Below are 20,828 nucleotides of genomic sequence, written 5' to 3' on the forward strand. Positions count from 1 at the left end.
GTCATGCATAGTGGAGGGGTTAGGTTTTCTACGCTTTTTTCAGAATGCTGGAATACAGTCACAGGAAAAAAAAAAAAAAGTTTCACACTCCTAAAATATTTTTGACATTAAGAATACTACGCTTGAGACTGTAAATGCACAGGATGCTAAAGGAATTGTAATTTTCTTCAGGAAAAAGAAATAATAATCCTGTAAATTAATGTGTAGTCAGGACTATATGTTCACCACTTTGCATTCTAAATATTTAATGATTATCATCTTTCTTCCATACAGCTATTACACGCACATTCCAAAACTGCTGCCAATTTATAAATTTTTACTACTGAAATTTAGAAATGCACTAACGTATGGGGAAATAAAGCAAATGTCTCAATGCAATGATTCACTTCATTTTAGAACAAGGCCACATTTTTGTGATTTACAAAACAACAGTTTCTAAGACCCCTACACAGGACAGGCTGTGCTTCCAAAGCAGCATATGAAAAGGGGTAATATTTAATAACAGAGAGACAGAGTCTTGAAAAACCACAGACCAACCCAACATTCTGTTAACATTAATTTTATAAAATACCTTACATGAACAGATAAAGAAGTTGAGCTTACATAATAACCAAAATTTAAAAAGAATGTTGAATAAAATATAAATTAATTGAACACATCACTAAGTTTGCCACAAGTTAGACAAGTTTATAAAAGGCATTTTCAGATAAAATAGTTATTTGAAAGAAAATCCTTCAAAATGGAAACTACTGAAGTCCTTTTTCAAGAAGTCATTCCTAAAAGCGCTAAATTCCAGGTCAACAGGTAGTACCTGAATTTGCTTAGAATATGGTGTTCATTTGCTTCCAAATTTGTCAGGCTTTAAGACACAAATTTAAATGCTTTCAGGTCAGAGTCGTCAGTGCAAAGTAAAGCTTCAAAGCTGAAGAGAAATGTAACAAAAGAAATGATCCTGGTACAAAACCTCCTAAATTCACATTATGGAAAAAAAGCTCTGCCTGATGCACTCGTGAGATACTGAACGTTAACCAATGTTACCAGTGGTCACTTGAGGGTTGCAGCCAAGCCATTAACGTGGCTAATTGTATTCATTTATTTTATCACAATTTCAATTTTTTTCCACTCATAATCTTTGGAAACAATCCATGCTGCTGATGCCCACTCACTTTGCTCAACTTCTGCTTCAGACAGTTTGCTTAAAACGCAGCAACGTAGCCAAGAGGAGATAGAAGGTGAGGCCAACAGCCATCAGAATGACGGTCTAAAGCCTGCGAGGACATTTCGCTGGAAGGAACGGGATAGCACATCTGCCCGAGTTCAGCCAGCTTCCTTCATCCAAGTGCTCTCACTGCTGCCAGCCTTCCTTAAAGTTATATACGTGTGTAACTCGCTGCCAGGCTCAGACCCGTAAGCCTTTCAAAGGTTAAAATACACTTAGAGGACTATGTGCTTAGAGAACCAGACTGTAGCCAGATTAATTTATCTTAAGCTTATTAATTCCCGCAGAGTAAACATCAACACCAGCAAAGCAATTCCACTCTGTTTGACTTCAAAACTATTAACCGAAACAGGTTTGAAATAGTCTTCATGTTCCACTATTTAGAAGCATTATTAGCGCATTCATTTAAAGATTAATGGAATTCTTTTTCAAGTTACCAACTCAGTATATTGCTCATAAAGCCTTTTTTAACACACGCTACAAAACCCCAAGTGTCACTGGTGGTCACAACCAGAAAGGAGCAGGAAAACGTCACCCCCCCAAACCTGTCAGGCAGCAGTTCCAGCCTCCAGCTGAAGCACAAGGCTGTAATTCATACTAAGCTGCTGCATAAAATGAGAAAATGAGTTCTCGGTTACAATTCAAAATTTCAAAACGTGATGTGCAGCTTGTGTGCTTGTCCTTGTAAAGGGCTCGGCTCTCACTGTCGTCAGTGCCGCGCTGGCCGTTACGCTAGAACCTCATTTAAGCAATTCCAGTCCAACCAGAGTGTTTCAGTTAACAGCCTGAATCGCTTTCAATTTATAGATCGCTAAAATGCTGGAGTGACGGTGAAACTCCCCCCCCCCAAAACAAAGGAACAAGAGGGTTCAACACTACGCAAAACTCTCCTCGCACACAGGGGAAAGATTTACTTGAACTAAAAGCACAGACTATAACTTCTACCGAAACTTCTCATAAGCCGTACCCAAGGAACGGACCTTTGAAGGAAGCTGCAAATGTCCTTGTCTAGAACATCAACCCAGAATCACCTGCTTAAATCAAAACGGAACAGATGCTTTTCCCCATACCCTGAATCCTCCTGATCATCTTTTATCACTGAAGCAGATCAATGATACCCATACTATGCTCTGTGATGCTACAAAATAATTTATTTAATTAGTTTTAAGAATAAGTTCTTTCATGAAATGATGGACTGACATATCACAGCAATTTGCACTGGGTGTTCCCAGTTATTTTGAATCCTGCAATGCAGCCATTTGCTGTCCTAAAAAAAGAATAAAATCTTTAAAACAAATGTACTGACTGCTGTTGAGATCTGGTCCTGTAAATGATGTAACTTTTACCACTGGCTCAGAATGAAGAACACTGACAGCTGAAAGGGAACAATAAATATACACCTCAAACCCAGCTTAGCACACTGTGAAAATTCTCACATATCGGTCACATCTCAAAACATGAAAAATATCCCAACTACCACACGGTTTTATCCGTTTGATAGTAATAAAAGAAAAAAAGATTTCAAAGTTTCCTAAAAAACCCCACAAAACCACCCCCCCCCCCCCCCAAAAAAAAAAAAAGAAAAAAAAAGAAAAAGACAGCAGCAATTTAAAAATTATTCTGGAAATATTTGGACTCTTGAGTGTACTAAGAAGAGTTGCCTTCTCCCTTCTCGACAGCTGGGAAGATTTTTAATTTGGTTTGCATCAATTTGGACTCAAAAATAAAACGTCAGAGCTCGGAGTATCACTAACCAAGTAAACCAAAAATGTATTTCCAACTAAGCAGCTGGAAAGTGAGCTAATTAATTTGGGTATTAAACACATACTTGAGCATAATGAAGTGTACAGAGGAGGTGGTTACTGAAGAACTTTGCAAAAAATATTGCTACAGTAGCATTAGGAATTAACAGTGCATCAAAGATTTAAAGTTTCCATGTTAATACAAACTGATCCAAGCCACAACGAACCACAGAATAATCACTCAAACAAGAAGTTAACCGCGTTATACTTTACAGAAGCTAGGACTGGAATTTACCTGAACACCATTCACATGATTCAAAAAGATCCCTTCTAGCCTGGCACGCCTCCGCTGGCACAGTGCCAGCAGTGTGTGATCAAAACAGAGGACTGCCTTGTGCACTTGGCTTTTTCTGAACGTTTGCAATCAAAGACTCAAATCTGAAAGAGCTTTTACATGTTAGAACTCAGTATTGCTGCCGCGTTAAATGTTTTATTTGTTGGTTGGGATTTTTGTGTGTGGATACGGTGTATAAAAGACCTTGAGAACTACAGGTCACGGAATTCATGTTAAACAGAAAGCTGCCCAACATTACTGTCAAAATACCTTTAAAAAGGCAGTTCATAGACAGAATAATGCATTTTACATTCAGATATTTCCTCTCTCAAAAGCAAAGGAATCTCAGAAGAAAAAAAATAAATCAGTAGTGAAGGCCACATACTTTTTGCATTAGATGAGCTGAAATGCAAAAAACAATTAAAGCATCTTGTAAGAGAAAAAAAAAAACAAACCAACAACAAACACAGAACTTCTGGAAAGTGATGATTTAGTTGATGGGGTGGTCAGCATAGAAACTGTTGGGAATGCTACAGCAGAACTGACCACAGGTACAAGGGAACATGAACAGGAACATGGTACAGGCACCAACTAGAAAACTGTAACTTGCCAACTTGTAAACAAGAAAAAGCATTTCACAGATTAAAAGTTCTAGGGAAGTAAACTTCTTTAAATTATTTTGTCAGTTCAACCCTGATTTAAAAAAGTATGGCTAGCAAAAATACATAAGCCTCAGCATATTTATAAGTCTTGATCAGAGCAGCCATGAGTCTTTGATAAATGGCTGGAAACAAACACCCTTCTACTAAGGATGAAAGAAAAAATATTCCATTCTCTTCTTTCTGTCATTCCCCAATCCACACGCGTATACGCAGAATTCACATGATCCAAGAAGATCTTGATGCTGCTATAGGTTGAGACGCGGAGAGACCGGTGGAGGAAAACAGACAAACTCCCTTAAAATACTACGGGCCACGTCAACATTATTCTGGGCAATTTCAAGCGCCCTCTTGACTTCTTCAAAGGAATAGCCCTCTCCCATAAGTTTTGCAATTTTTGCATCCACATTTTCCGTGGAACTGTCAGAGCTGTACGCTTTCCTGTGGTGTATTTCTGGTGCAGTCCTCCGAGGGAGCGGTTTAGGGGGCCTGGCTGGTGCTTGTGAACCATCTGTTTCAAATAAAGGAGATAGAGATCATTATAAATTGGCTTAAAATTGCGTTTTAAGTAGGTCAAGCCTCACAAAGCAGTTTAAAAAGTAAAACTCTAAAGATACACGAAGAGATATTTTAATTCACCGATACATCTCATTTTAAAATTTGGAGAGAAGCTGAATTCCTCAAGCACATCCAAAATGCAAGCGATGTAGTGAAACACTATTTTAACAATATGATGCAAACATGCAGGTTACACTGAATTATCCAAGGCTGGAAGAAAGCACGATGAGACAGAAAAGATGGTGAAAATAGCCAGTCAATGTTTTAAAGGCTATTCACTCTCAACCCGCAATTTAAGAAGTTTTTCTTAGTCTGGTTAAAAAATCAACCAAAACCCAACCCCCCAAATTTGATCACAATTTTGTTGGGGGCCATAAGATGTACAGAAGAGGAATCTAGCCAAATATGTGTGCGGGAGAAAAACCCTTCCCTTATTGGCACACCTTGCAGACTGCTCCATCAGCCACGGCTCATTTCAGGCACAGCAGCTATGCCTGAGTATGGAAATCACTGGTTCCTCAAAAAGAACCCAGGGTTTGTTTTTTTCCTAGTCCAATTATTTCCAGTGGAGAGAACAGAATTCTTCTGCACCGCTTTGGGAATATCTTCCCTTTCCTTCTCTTCTATGGAAAGGTTGCCTCCACAGTTAACGCTGGTGCTAAGAATCATGATGTGCTGATGAAAAGAGCTAATAATCAAACGTGTTAATCTTCTCAGTCAAGAGGTCCATGCTCAAACTTGGTACTTTACTGAAACCTCTTCATCCTCACCATTCCACAGTAAGAAGCTTAAATACAAGCAGGCATAGAGCAGAAAACACTTTCAAGAGCAAAGTATTTTTTTTTAAAAAAAGTCTTTAATCCTTCAAAAGGGATTCTAAAAAGTTCCATCAACAGTGACTTTGATAGATAAATTAAGAGAAATTTCTGGCTGTGATCCTTCCTGTTTACTTCCACTGACAGCAATGGCACTTTGCAGCATTAAGTACTTCAGAGAGAGTTTTTTAGTGATGAAAGAATATTGTATTTCTACTATTGCTGTTACAACACGCTACCCTACCGTAACGCCGGACAGAGAGAACTGCAAGTCAACTGAGTGCATTAAACACCTCAGAAGAATGAAACCCGTTCACAGTAGTGCACACGTCTAACCAAGGGGTATTCTTCTCTCAACTTAAGTTTCCATGTGTTCCAATGAGAGCATCGTTATAAATTTTAATTCCATTTCTTAATTCACACAAGGCAAGCAAATGGTACTTGTAGCAAGATGGTGATAGTCATATGCCAAATGTATGAGGGTAATTTGATTAAAAATTCACAGTAAAGGGCTAAGATTAATTGTGTTCTCACTGAACTGCCCATTCTCCTTGCAAATAGTTACGACACAACCCGCAGACAGCAAGGGCTATTTAGTATTTGTTATGACTTTTTTCTCTCCCAAGATGTGAAGGATTATATAAATGCCAAACATCCTAGCAAATGGGATATATAGGATGCCAAGCATCCTAGCAGATGCAAACCTGATATGAGGCTGTGGAAGATCTATGAAACACACAGGTTTGAGAAAGTATCTACAGCTCAGGAAAAGTGGATAATCACTAAAAACCAAACCAGAAACAAGTTAACTTTCTCACTTCACTTCAGAAAACTCAAGACTGTAACATAAGCATATACTCTACCTTTAAAATAATGGTACATTATGTTAAAAACAATTGGTTTTCTTTCACAAACACTTCAAAAATGTTCTAATATGCACATTTCATTATGGACTTCATTTCTATTCAGGGTGAAACAAAATTAATTGGCAAACTTAACATTTTTCCCTGGGCTTGAAATGCAGAAGAAATGCCTTATGCATAGATCAGACCCTTCTGTGTGCGTGCTACATGAGATATTTTTTGTTCTACCCATTCTAATACAGGCTTTGAACTGCAGTTATTTCTTATATAAAACCTTCAATGTACTGAAGCTTCCAAACAAACTTTATTAAGCAATCACATCATTTAGAAAGGTCATTTTTAATTCTGTCAGCAGATTTGCAGCATTGGCATTTTAGTCTCACTACAGTGACATCTCTCCTTAGCCCTGATACTGGAAGATCTTCAGCCCCCCTCTCTGTCTCAATTCCCATTATTATTTTTTTAAGCACTGACATCTCTTTCCGTATCTTCACATCCGTATAAAATTTTAGCTGAAGCTGGGCATCACACTGGATCCTGAGCTTAAAGATACTAAGCCTAAGCTGCATATCCATCTGGACGCTGCGATAGAGGTATTTAAGCAGGACTTTCCTCCCCAGCCTCCCATCCTCTGTGATGTTTCAGCCACCGTGGATGCCCGACTAAAAATTCAAAGAGATTTTCTAATTGGGTAATTCAATTAACAGCTTCCACAGCAAGGAGCTTCCTCTAGCATCGCATTTCTGTAATCCAGCACTAGCTTTAACCCTTAGGTAGGGGGTTAGCAGGGAGGCAGGCACAGGCTCATGCTGTAAGCGTTTAAAAGGCACGGACAAAGCTGCCAGGGCAGAGCTCTGCGGCACAGTGGGAAGAGGGTATTTGTAAGGATGCGACTGTCTGTCCCTCCCTGCTGCGAAGTGCCCCCCCCCTCTTTTCTTCCCTTGAGGCTTCTCCTCTGTGCTCTGCAGTGACTGAGAGAGCAGAAAGTGAGGAAGGGGTAACTGCACCAATGGGTCCTTCAAGCATGTTAGGTGTGATCTCGGAATTTTTGCATTACTGCGGAACATTATTCCCCTCCTGCAAGGTTAACTAAAATCCACCCTGAAAGAATATGGGACACCCTCCCTTTAACACCTGCCTGCGAAGGAATTTGTATTTGCATGCAAGTGCTTTAGCCAGGCCAGGTGAGCGAACAGGCAGCAGATGAATATAGGAATATACGTAACCAGCCCTTTCCATCTGTTTCTTACAGAATAGCTAAATTCAGTAAAATACAGTGGGCATCTGCATTAGAGATTTTCTTCTACCTTTCCCACGTACTGTTGGCTGCACTTAGGTAAAATATGTTAAATATTAGCAATATCTCCTTCTCTCGCTTTTATTGTAACAATTCTTTTTATTTTTTTTATTAAATTTAAGAAGTTTGGAGATCTGTGCCTTTGGGAGAGTTAGGTGCATAATTGAGAGCTATTTCTTAACTATTCAATACTGAATAAGTTGCTGAATTAGAATAAATTTCTCGTTACGTGTTAACAATTCAGTTCAACACCCTGACAGCAGTCTTAAAAACAGCCAAACTGAAGCAAAGGACTCCCCACGCTACTCTAAGGAGCCAGTGGCTAAATTATAATTAGATTTTAGAGTGAACTACATTTCTTTTCCACCTAGGTCAAAGAACCACCAGAGAAAAGGTCTGAAATAAAGGATTTCCTAAGTGAAGGGATTAGTTCAGAATACACACAAAAACAAACGTTCTGAATACATCACACTCTCTGCACTGTCTTTTCAAACCATAGATGAAGGTGCATCAGTTAATCCTGAAGCTCAGCAGTTCTGCTCCATGGAGTTACTGCCACTGTAAAAACAACTTCCCAATCCAGACTATGACATGATCTATCACATAGTTTTCATTTAATTGAAATTAAATTTAATATCTTGCCATACATCATGCTGATTTAAAACGTTATTTATAGCAAAGGTTGACACATGTTTTAGAAGATAGCTGTGGCAAACATACAGATAGAAAATGTGTTTATTAAGTAACGTCAGAAAGCTCCAGGATCTTAAGTAGCGAGCATCTTGCAGTCATTTAGAAAAATTAAAAATCGTTCTACCACAGATTAGCAAGAAGTGCAGGAAAACTCCACAGCCTGAATAGGTAGTTGTATCTTTGTCATAATTTGTATTATAAAAAAAATTAAAATGCCCTAAATAAATCAGCTTATCACTGTAAGATCCCTCACACTGTCACATAAAAACCACACATTATAAACCATCATTTTTTTCCTAGCAATGGGGGTAAAACCCCCCATAAACATTATTATCTTAGTAGAGGTATCCTCCCCAAAGTTCTCCTTTTTACCAAAGGCATCACGCCAATTCTCAAATGTGCTATTCATTCAAAATCCTGTAGCATTCTTCAAGGCTCACTGAATTTCCCCTGTACTTTGAGTTGGAAAAATATATTCTTTCTTTCCTACCCCGGCAGAGTGGAACTACTGAACCTTCTGAGAAACTACATCTTCTTGAGAAGAAGAGATGTAATTACTATTAAAAAAAAAATCATTTTTCCACTTGTGACTGTTGCAATTGAACACTGATGCTCATTAGAACTGAAAGACTAGAGAAATAAGTCCCTTCCTTTACATATTAGAAAAGAGTTTTCATGCACAATTCTCTTCTCTGAAGAACAAATAATGGTTCAAAGCATCACTCAGTTCCTTCTTTGTGTGGTCTCCCCACACAGCAAAATTATGTAGATGGGACCATCCTCCCCCTTCCCCATACACCATGCACACCTAAAGAAGATATTTGTCTAAAAATTGGTGAAAGAATTTTGAAATACAGGTAATACTGTTTACTATTTAAATTCATTTGAGTAGCTTTCCTTTAAATACTATTAATGTTGCTGGAAAACCGTAAGTTTTGCTTACAGAATTTCTTCTTAGGGAAGAATTGCTTCTACTGTACCTGTTCCATTGCAAATAGCAGACTGCATTTTAATTTGGTTTCGTTCTTGTTTTATTAGAAAATATTTTACAATTTTCTTAGAAGTTCCAACAAACATACTGGCAAAACAGATGAGAAAATAACACTTTAAAGAGTGAAGCTACTTTTTTTTTTTTCTCAGGACAATGAAACAAAGATGGAAGAGAGATGCATGTGGTCCCTGCAGGACTTCTGATCTCTTGTAAGCTTTAGAAGGGGCGGAAAAATCCCTGCCTTTCTCAAAACCCAAGGATCACCAGAACTGACATAAGCATTCAGTTTGGCAGCTAGGGAAATCGATGCCATGCTACACCCACGGACAACAGGTAGCCCCTTCCACCTATACTGCAGAACTTTAACCTCCTTTTATCCTTTGGTGCTTTCCTATTTTTGTAAAGCGGTATTACCATTGCCATTTATTGCCCAGAATAACAAAAACCTCGCTGGACTTTATGGATGAGAGTTATTTGCTTCATAAAGCTGTAATTTTCTACAAGAACAATTTTCTACCTTACCTGAAGAGGGAGGAAGCTGATCGTAGTCTTGAGATGTCCTGTTTGTTTTGACAGTTTCTCCAGTTACTCTACGAGCAGGTGGCAAAGGAACGTGACCAGCTATCGGGTCAAAATGGGGATCTGTAATAACAGAACAAAAAAAGTGTCTTAAATTAATTAGCAGTAATATTTGGGGGACACATAGAAGCTAGGCTTCAAGCAGCCTCCCTTCAGGTGGAGGAGCCATGAATCCGAGGCGAGGTGTGCCCCCGGAGCACGTCCATGCACCTGCATACATCCAAGTCCAACGCATGCACAGCAGCCACTGAGAAAGGAGAAATTCACACCTCTGAGCTGTGATTAAAGCAAACCTAGTGGTACCCACAGTTAGGTGAATTTCAACTCCAACAGGCACGTCGCTATGTCCTGAAGTGACAAAACCAGGAGCGGGGCTCAGAGGTGGTCTGTCCTGCACTAGCATGACCAGAGACATCCCAGCTCTTCAGTTTGCTTAGAGCCTGGGGACACTTCCACGCTTTGCAGGTCACAAAAACTGCAGGGCAGGTTTCCCATCTGTGCAGTCCCAGCTATGGGTAAATATTAGAGGGACCAGTACAGGCTGTGACTTTGCTTTTTTTTTTTTTTTTTTTTTACAAAGCTTTTACAGGCTTTTCAGTTCTCTCTGATTACAGAAACAGAATTTTAAAAATCAGAGAAAACTACAGTCCTGGTATATTGTATCCTTTGTGTCCTTTTTTTCTTTTTTTTAATTTTCTTGGCTATTGAGGATGCAGCTGAGCAAATGTTAACATCATCCTGGACCTGGCTTCTGCTCTGGACTTATGAGTGTGTGTATGTGAGTGCAAATTTTTGCTGTTGTTGATGATGAGATTATTATTCTCATCTGACAAGCTCTGATGGATAGCTGAGAAATCACCCCCAAGACTTGTATGGAAACCAATCATCAAAACCTCATCATAAATCTTCTACAGCAGTTTATTTGACAAGATGCAAAGTAAGTAATATAGATTTAAAAAACCCGTAAGAATAAAAAAAAATTAGATGACTCCACGCAACCATGCATGCCTAAGTAGATGTATACACTTCTATGATTAATGAAAACTGCAGCTATAAAATTGCATTCACTATACAATATGAAGAACAATACATGGCCATAGATACATTTTCCAGACTTTTAAACAAAAGCTATTGAATATTTTTTTTTTAACACTACCTGTGACGTTTCTTAAGATTATTTGGAAATAACACTTAATAACTTCAAAATCTGCACACTGTCTGTGTGCATCCATCCGTGTGTCAGGGCTTCCATTTTTCCTCTCCATTCCTACCAGACCTGGATGATGTAGTGTGTGCTCCTGCATCAGTTGACACAACTGAAGCACCCATTCAGACTGGACTGCTGAAAATGAGATTATTTTTAGTTTGAAGTGTAGAAAATAAATTCGTTCCTGGCTCTGTATTTACGAAGATCAACCTTTACATCCTGTAATGGGCTAAATCTTGTTACCTGGATGCATTATATGAGAAAGTGAGACACTGAGCTGAACGTACATTGTAAAATGTACGCAGTTTTGGCAAATTCCTCTATGTCAGGCCTTGATTGGTGGCAAAAAATACATAATAAAAACATTCTGTAAAAGGTCACTCCAGCCTAAACTAGCTCACTTCCATCCCACAGCTACTGTCATTCACAGAGGTCAGGCAAACACCCGACCACTTGTCATCTCCATCCTGGCCATCCCGTGATGCTGCCGCCGAAACGCACTCGCTTCTCCCTCTCCGTACAGCTTCTGAGAAGAACGGACAGGAGGAGGAAGGCATCTGACCACACCACAAGGTAGATAATCACTGAAAATATTCCTGGGGCAGGTAAACTTAAGACACCAACATCCTCTGGAAGGTTCCAGAGATAAAAAAAATAAAATAGGTCACTTCACAGGTACGCACTACAACCCACAACACCCCTGTTGTAACTTGCAGCAGCAGCAAATGTGTTTAGCATCACCTGACAAACACTTTTCAACTCCAAGACAAAAGTCATAAATCATGAACATAGCTTTCACACCTTTTACGAGCAAAATACCGACTGGAAAAGGCTCTCAGCGGTTCACTGGGAAAGAAAGGTGAAACCGTGACTTACCAAAGAGGTTGCAGACCACCGGCACCTGCAGCCATCTGCAGCAAAATTCTACTACAGTTCTAACCAAGCAGGATGCTCTATTCCCTGATTTTCTAGTTTTTCCACAAGTTCCAATTTGAAAATAAAACCCAGGCATTATGTTTTACTATAGAAAACAACAGAGCTGGCAAAAGAATGGAGACTAGTACTGTGGATTAGAATGGAAAACTTGGCACTTCACAAGTAACAATTCTTACTAGAAATGTACGATTTACCAAGATATCTAGGATGGTAGAGAAACAGCAGCCTTATTTTGCTTCTTTGTGATAATGTAGAAGTTGTATTTTTATACTCTGAGTTGTTTCATCTCCACCATTAAAACCCCCCTCTATTGTTAGTATTTTTTAAGTATGAAATATAGTCAAAACACTCTTCTGAAGCCTCATGACAACGCTATCTCAGAACAGATAAGCTTCTGAAGTAAAGGAAAATGCAATTAAATACGCTGTTTCCTTTGTATTCCTACCGGGATGAAGGAAGAGCTCGTGTCCCGAAGGGGGCCGGCTCCCCGAGCCAGCAGGCTTCGTGTGCTCGATCATGCTGTGCCGCGCAGGCGGCGGTGGTGGTGGGAGCGCGGGCGGCGAGTTATCAAATGTGTCTTCGCCTGCAGTTTAGAAAAGAATTATTAGATGAGCAAAATTTCATTAAGACCCACAGAACACACAGTGAAGCTTCAACTTTTATTTTCTGGCTGCTGAGGCTTTTCCTCCTAGGGTTTGTCTAGCAGTTCAGCGACTCCAGCAATGAAACCGTAAGCCGGACTCTCGCTACGCACAATCCTTCAAACACACGCTCCGAATGGCCCCTCGCAGTGCTCCATCTCTTTTCTGGGGTGGGGCAGGGGGGACAGAGGTTTCCTTTGGTGGCTCAATTGCAAAGAGTGTATTACAATGGAAGGTTCACTGAATAAACAACCCCGTTTCAGTGGCTAAGCAAATATATTTATATTCAAACAGCTGTGCTGACTACATAGAATCTGCTACATTTATACCGTCTATTATTTGTACCTGCTGTTCTAAAGCTCTGACCCCAGGTATAAACTGAATTTTCTAGGGCTTGGCAGAAGGCTGCACCCCGTACACAGAGGGGGTGCAGAGAGGACTGGAGCTACCAAGCCGAGCAATTTTTATCTGTTGTTCTGCCTCCAATCCTGTGTCCTCTCGCAGCTCAGGAACACTTCAGGGACCAGAGAGAGTTCAGTGCAGGAACACAGCAAATGGTCAAAAGCTTTTATGGAACCAGAAAATGGGGTGATGACACACAGAGAGCCCCGCCGCCGAGGCTGGCAGTGAAGGGGTGGGGGTGGCCAGGCGCAGCCCCCGTACATATGCAGAGCTCACCCACTTCTGCATTGGAGGACAGAACAGAAATCAGGGCTGGAAAAGAGAGCTTTTGGCGACTGGAGGCAGCAGTGAGTCTTGAACTGTCCCTTGACAGTGGAAAAATCCCCAGAAAAACTTACAAATTTAGTTTAGTTTTCTTTGACCTAAATACCACCTCTATGGCATTCCTCTTTGTATTTGATAAAAGAAACAGAATTATTTAGGCTACAATATGAAAAACCCTCCACTCTTGCATTAAATTGCAATCCTCAAACTTCCTATTAAGGGACAAAGAATCGTGATTTATTTCAGGGGAAATGGTTTTGCTTTTCTTTATAGCTTGAATACAGATTGAGTATGACTTTTCGTCTGTCTGGCACGAGGGCTTACAGACAGACACCAAGCACAGACCACTGACACAACTATCGACTCACAGCTGTAACGCTTAGCCCATAGCTCCTCTGGTACTCTTAACATACTCAGCACTGGTTTCTTTGCAATAAACATGGTATTTGGTTCATCTAGGCAATGTTAACCATTAAATGTAATCAGCAAAAAGTCTGCAACCTAAAGGGGGCACCAGAAGATCATAATCGGAGGGTGTCCTGTTGAGCAAAGAGCTGTGTTTGGGGTTGTCTCTGGTAGGAGGTCGTGCAGGTGGCAAAGGTACCGGAGCAGTAGGTGCATCATAGGCATCTCCTGAATGACACAATCACAAGAAGTGAATGTTTTCTTGCTGTACCCCTAGAACAGCACAGAGTAAGTTTTCTTGCTAAATAGGGGAAAATAAAAACATACCTAACTCTGGATGCTTTGATTTCTTCATCTCGGAAGCGGCACCGTGCGTTCCGTTCACCGCTCCAGCACACTGCCCATTCTCACACACCCTGGAGGCAGACACGGGACAGGCAGCCGTCAGCCCACCATCCAGGTACTAACTCCCACAATGGCCAAGTACTTGAGCTGGCAGTGCATTATATGTGAACAAGTAAAAGGCGATACACTGCACCAATTTTAAAATCTATGCTTTCTTATATTGAGAGCAGCTACTGGTTAACCATCGCTAAAATCCTGCTTTGGAGGACTGTACTGTTTTCCTGGTGAGGCGCTGGCGTGGCTTAACAACTTACTCAAGGCTGCGATACAAGATAGAGAAGAACTAACATTAAACATAGTCCTCACTTCTGAGCTCAGGTCATTAGTTTATTCACACATTTAAGTCGCAGGCTCAGTCCGAATTCACCTTCCCACTGTTGCATTTTGCCTAGCAGAAATACGATAAAAGGAAATGTGGATTTTGGTAGTTATCCACATTGAAGTAGACATAAAAGTAATTAAACAAAAGAAAACAACAAAAAATAAATCAAACAGAATGCTGCAAGACACCACTAGCAACAGCAAATTTCAACTAAACTCTTAGCCAAACATTAAAAAATAAAATAAAATAAAAATGGAACCAGTCAAAAGAATTTCACAGGCACCTGGTAATTTCTGTAACAAAAAGCTGAGTCTCGCTAATACTTCTACCACAGTCTACTGGGGTTTTTTTTGTTGTTGTTGGTGGTTTTTTATTTTAATGGAAGCATATTATGCTCTCAGAATTAAATATCAGTATTAAATTAAATATGAAAATAATCTAAGCTAAACAACACAAAGTTGCTTATAATCTTGTCAGAAAAATATTGGAGATTATTTTTGTCAGATGACTCTGTTCAAATATGCAGGGAAAAACATAGAACAAAAACCTTTTCATAACATTAATCATTGTTTAAATAAATGTAAAAGAACTGGGAAATTAGTCCTGTCATTGGAACCATAGACCCTGCAAATCCTGAAAGAACCAGAGAGTTTCTCTGGAAAAAGGCCACCATGCTAAGCAATTCCTGCTTAAAAATAGAAATCCCAACGCACCATGCACCATCATTACTAAATACCGGCAAATCTGCTGGAGCTATATACAGCTAAAAATTCAGCTTTTGGGCTGCTACCAGTACTACGAACATTAACAAACCTATCAGCCTTGGCCATATGGATAGGAGGAATGAGTAAAGGTCTGGAATCATTTGGAATATATAAACAGGAAAGAGGAAGAGAAATTGTGGCTGTGGCCCCAAGAGTTATAACTAGAGGTAATGAAATAAATGCAAGAATAATTGCAAGACCTAAAACCAAAACAAAACAACATCCCCCACCCCAATGGCAGGAGCAATTTTGTTATGAATGAGTTGCCCCAGGGAGGTGGCAGAGGAGGTGTGGATTCCCTCCTTGACATGAGATGGGTTCAACCTCCCAAATGCAGTAGATGCAACACTTCCTCGGCTCCTCAGCACCTACACCCACTAAGAATTTATTCTACTTTAATTTGAATCTATTCTGCATTTTTAATAGTCTAACCAGCCACAGGCAGCAAGATAATTTAACATGGCACCACTTCAGAAGCAGTCAGGTCATAATGAGCCCAGTTAAGTGATCGGCTTACAAATGATGCTGAAATACCTGTCTGCATCAACAGTCAACACCAGAAAGAAGGGCAGCGAGCAAGTACCAGCAAGCAAGCCCTCTGTCCTTGCCTTTTCCTTTCGGAAAAAAGTTTTATTAGGAAAAGACAGCTAATGTTATAATGTATCAGTCTTCTAATAGCAGCCTAATTAGTAATGCTCAAATTCCTTCCCTCCATTCCGTATTGCTGAACTTCACCCATACCTGGGCAGAGATGGGCAGCTCTAACAAACCAATTACCTGATCTGCCAGGAAAAAAAGACTGTGAATCATTTTTTGTCTCATTCTTATAGTATTTTTAGCATTGTCACATCTACTGGTGAAAGAGCAAAAAGTCTTAAGAAGCAATCCAAATTTGGGGGTAGGATAGAAGAATTATATAGTTCCTAAATTATAAAACACCCAGAAGAATTTTTTTAGGCTCTTTACTGAAAACTAAGTACTCTCCAAGAGCTGAGGAAGCAACACTTTAGGAAGAGGTAAGAGAAGGTGACAGTGGGGAACAGAACTGAAAGGTGCTAAAAATTTATGACAATTAAAAGAAATAATATTGCTGTTAACAGTTTCGCTAAACTAATACTGAAAAGTTTATTGACACTCCCCTCCCCATGAGATTAAACGAAGTGCATTAAAAGAATACAGCATCAACCAGAATCAAAATTCTTTTTGAAAGCCTGTATCTCAGCTTTCACATCTAAGCAGTGGCATTAGCTAGGAGGAGGCATTTCAAGTATATGGAACATCATATATATCCATACACAAAAAAATTCAATAGAATTTTTTTTTTTCTTAATGCTTAAGAAAATGGTTTGTTTTGAGTTAAAATCCGTATCAGAATATATAATAAAAAGACTTAGTGGTTTTAATTATAGAGCAACCTGAATGGCAAACTGAGGTATTTCCTCTGTAGCAAGACCTGGATTAATGCTAAAAAACCCCTAAATAAGCACAAGACCAAGCATATTATCTAAAAAATAAACCAAAAAGTAGTAAAAAAATCTTTGAAATCAGCTTTCCACCTACAGACTACTAATAATTCTCATGGCCTGGTGAAATCCTGTACCAGCCAACTGAAAGCACTCAACTCTTTTCTGCAGAATACCAGAAAACGAGAAGTTCCTAGTTTTCCAGCTGGTTATTTTCTCAAGAATCTTTCAAGGTGCATCTAGATATTAGCATTTCAGTCCAGGTCTGGAGTACGAATTGAAAGAGACCACCACAAGTCACCCCCCCTTACAGCACCTTGGTTTACGTTGCAGAGGTCTCGGAATGTGCAGACTCCAGGGCTTCTGGATGAGGTTATCTCAGAAGACCTCCTGCGGGAGCTCCTCCAACGTACTGCGATTACTAAAGGGTACTCCAGCCACGGGACCACATTACTAAAGGGTACTCCAGCCACAGGACCATGTTAGGGTTGGTCTGTATCCAAAACTTCCCAGAACACACAGTGTGGATCAACTGGTCCCCTCTACAGACTCACTCCTCTAGCACCACACTGCTTACTAACCCAGACACAGCCCTCAAGCCACCAAGCCAAGGCAACGGGTGGCATCTGGCTCCCATCTGATGCAGATGACTAAGGAAGGTTTCATCCTGTGTAACCCTGGCCATGCAAAAACTCAGCCTCTGTTAGATGGCTTCGCATGGTATGGAAAGACATTCCCATGCAAAACATAACATGCTCAGATAAAAATATGACGTGGGTAACAAGGATTAGGACCTTGGAATTATTTCTTTTGCTTCCCACTTTTTAGCTTCGCCAACACCAAGATTTTAATCCATAATTTTTGTTGGTTTTTGTTTGGTTGGGTTTTTAAAGTCTCGTATGCTAGATTGCAAGTTAAGTACTCAAGATCAAAAAGCTCAGACAACTGTGAAATGTTCACCTCCATGCAGTGAAGGTTGGATCAGCATTTCTGTTAACAGAAATACTAATATTTCTGTTATATTAGAAATAAAAAAGACAAGATTTTTTTAACCTGCATGCAAGGGGTGATCAGATTATGACCCTTCTTCCACCTGTTCTAAATTCTGACAGAAGAGGTCTAAATATTGTCATTGGCTAATTTTGGGATGAGAGAGATGTCGAGCTTTAATGATGGTGGATCCTTGACATCACATTCTGACAGAGAGAGGAAAAACCGGCAATATGTCAATGCATTTTTTTTAATAGCAGAAGAGTCTGAACTTTTTACATGAAAACTTTATTTTAGTATCATACTTTTGACCTACAAGACCAGTAGAGAACTGGCCCTTCTTTTCCCCCAAGACTTATTCTCTTATTTCCAGACATTCAGATTTTTTTTATGAGTCAAAGACTAAGAAGTTCACCCAGAATGACACAGCCTTCAGTCGCCATGTCCCTTGGCTCCACATCGCCTTGCCATGTTCCATTAATAATTCACAACTGTGAAAGTCTGGAGATATTATTTTAGAACACAGCAAAAAAAGATACATCCCATCTGATTTTTTTTTAAAAAAAGTTCTCTTCCTGAGAAGCAGAAAGAAAATATGCTGTGAGAGAGGCTCAAAGAGCTAAAAAGACACAGTACACATGGGACAGAAAGGGAACAGAAGTACGTACACACAGCTGCCAAATTCACTGCGTTACTTCTTAAATCATATAAAATGCGAAAGTTTAAGATTTTCGAAGCTGACTTTGAGAATTTCAGTCAGGATTCTCCTTAAAACCAAAATGCAAGATTTGGGGGGGCTGAATCTCCAGGTCAGTTTTGAAAACCTCAGTTTAAAGGACAAAAAGGATCCGCTGCAGAAACGGTGTCCGGAGGCAAACCCCCCCACCCCCCACCCCTCCCCCCAGTCCTGGCACACAGCGGCACGATGAAGTGAACCTCGCAGGTTTGTGGCTGTGGCAGTGGTCAAATGAAACAGAGACATGAAATCCAAGCTTGAAGAGCTGAGACGCTTGAAAAGGCAGGCAAGCTTAACCAGCATTACAAACGCTGAATCCAGTTACATTTTGGAAAAAGCAAGAGTTTTGGGAAATAAGTTGCCTTCAAGGCGGCTAAATGACCTTACCGAGCAAGAGGTTTGATGTTATGACCGTGAGGCAGTTGTGAGCTCAGTATTACAGGATGTGAAGAAGGAACTTTGTATTCATCATCGTCATCGGTGTGATCCCTTGATTTATCAGACAGAGAATTTGCTGAAGGAACAGGGCACCTAAGGAGATGAGCAAAAGATCAGTTCTGTTTTCACTATTACATAATTGACCTCACTATAATACTGAAAATACTCTCTTCCACTGACACCACGTCAAACTAAACCTTGTAAGGCTTTTTTGTCACTAAAAATGCCCAGAGAAAAGGGCAGCTGACCTCAGAGTTAAACAGCTACTTTAAGCAAGCACAACAAAGCGGAGAATTGCGAAGAATTAGAGTACCAAACAAGCACTTACAAGGCTTAACTTGTTTGCACTTATCAAAAGAACCGAGCAACAGTTAATTCAGGACAAACATTACTTAGCAGGGCTCAGCGAGGCAGCAGACTCGCACCCTTTCAGTGGAGTCTTGTTCCAGCCATACCATTACCAAATGCTCAAAAACTTGCCTGTATTTTAAATTATTCTTACTCCAAACAATAATTGTCTTTCATTGTCCCCGCAGACAGTGGTTTATATCACATTGTGAAAGCAGTGGAAACCCAGGAAGGGGGCAGACCTCACAATCTCCATTTACAGGTACCAAGTTCTGTCATGGAAAACACTGCTAGGTATGAGATTTCTCTTAAACTAAAAAACTAACTCCCACTAGCTGGTTTTCTGTTATATGAGTGTGATCAGAATAGGCAAAAGTGTCATTTTGGTGAGCAAGTAATTTTTTTAGGTATTAACAAGCTCAACAAATCTTTTGGCCTTGATAAAAATGTAACTAGCGAGGTTACAGGTCTAACAATCAGCATCACCTTTTATACATAGAACATCTATAGCAGTTACTCCAATACATCAAGATAAATAAGGAACTCACAAAATACCTGAAACAAAAAAGCTTACATTAAAGACTTCATTTGACTTCAGCTTGACCACACATGAAAACCACAAACAGAAGTTTGGTTCTTAAACTAGCTGGACGTGAAGAGTAGTAAGTGTGTAACTTCAAAAATCACCTGGATAGTACATTATGCAATGGAGAGCAACTTTATTTTTTGCCAACAAAAACAAGCCAACAGCTGAAGGACCCCGAATAAAGATGTGCAACGCATCTACACCCATTTTGATCCGTGGCCTACAATTACGGTTACTGGCCCCTGAGCTGAACTACACGCTGCACTATGAGACGCATCTACTTCGTACATCATTTAGGGAAGTTCTGAAGGACCAGAAGGCACTGCAAGAAGGCGGTGGACATACTTTCTCTTACTGTGGTCTAGTTTGATTTTATCGTGAGCGCCAAGGGCTGAAATGACAGGCCATGCCTATCTCCTCATTTTTTCAACAGACACAGCACCTGACACAGAGCACGCTCCTTCACAAAGGAGAAACACCTGAGGAGAAACACGGTAGGTGATGCCGCACGGCTTCAGGACGTCAGGGCACTCCGTGAACAAAAAGGAATAACTACCTACCACCAGCACTAGCCGGTCACTAAATAAACAAATCAACAAAAAAAATGGAGAAAGAAAAAGAACTGAGAAAGAAGGGGGCATGTGTGCTGCTTTTGTTTGGATACATTCAAAGCCTCGAGCTCCCTAGCTACTTCTCAGACACTCCGTCCTTCAATCCGTCACATAATTTTGACTTCAGGAACAAGTTCATGGAAGATGGGAAACCAGCTTCTGCAAAGACCTACCAGCCAAAGACGGGGGAAAGAATATTTATGGCACCGAACTGCAACCCCCCTACTGAAATTTTCAGCTCCCTTTCCACACAGCAGTGGGAAATTGCTTTTTCCATCCTTGATTTCTAGGCAGACACGAGGTTTGTGTCACTGCTCTACGGCCATTTAAAGAACAGACGGTAAAAACTGCACTGGGACAAGAACTCTGTGGTGTTCTCAGGTAGACAGTTGGAAGGCCCACAAAGAATAAATTTTCTCATTTCTGTGGATGTGCAACTATTCTTACATGGCAATCCAGCATGTTCTGGAGATGTTACATATATGTGTATGTATATATAT

At 40.1% G+C, this 20,828-nt stretch overlaps 1 protein-coding gene across 4 annotated transcripts in view; it reads right to left on the reverse strand.

Annotated features, from left to right (window-relative positions):
- Positions 1 to 220: 220 nt before the first annotated feature.
- Positions 221 to 20,828, reverse strand: part of CBLB (Cbl proto-oncogene B) — a 133,518-nt gene continuing 112,910 nt past the window's right edge. For 2 of the 4 annotated variants that reach the window (XM_055801734.1, XM_055801733.1), the window contains exons 14-19: positions 18,733 to 18,876; positions 13,993 to 14,081; positions 13,762 to 13,893; positions 12,339 to 12,476; positions 9,694 to 9,813; positions 221 to 4,465 (exon numbers count right to left, since the gene is read on the reverse strand). In XM_055801734.1, coding sequence (XP_055657709.1) covers positions 4,203 to 4,465; positions 9,694 to 9,813; positions 12,339 to 12,476; positions 13,762 to 13,893; positions 13,993 to 14,081; positions 18,733 to 18,876 — 886 coding nt within the window. In that variant the 3' untranslated portion in view covers positions 221 to 4,202. Of the gene's footprint in view, positions 4,466 to 9,693; positions 9,814 to 12,338; positions 13,894 to 13,992; positions 14,082 to 18,732; positions 18,877 to 20,828 lie in introns of those variants that run through there. The other 2 variants (XM_055801735.1, XM_055801736.1) reach the window with 2 other exon arrangements.

Source organism: Falco peregrinus, chromosome 4 (assembly GCF_023634155.1).
Source record: "Falco peregrinus isolate bFalPer1 chromosome 4, bFalPer1.pri, whole genome shotgun sequence".
Taxonomy (NCBI): Eukaryota; Metazoa; Chordata; class Aves; order Falconiformes; family Falconidae; genus Falco; species Falco peregrinus.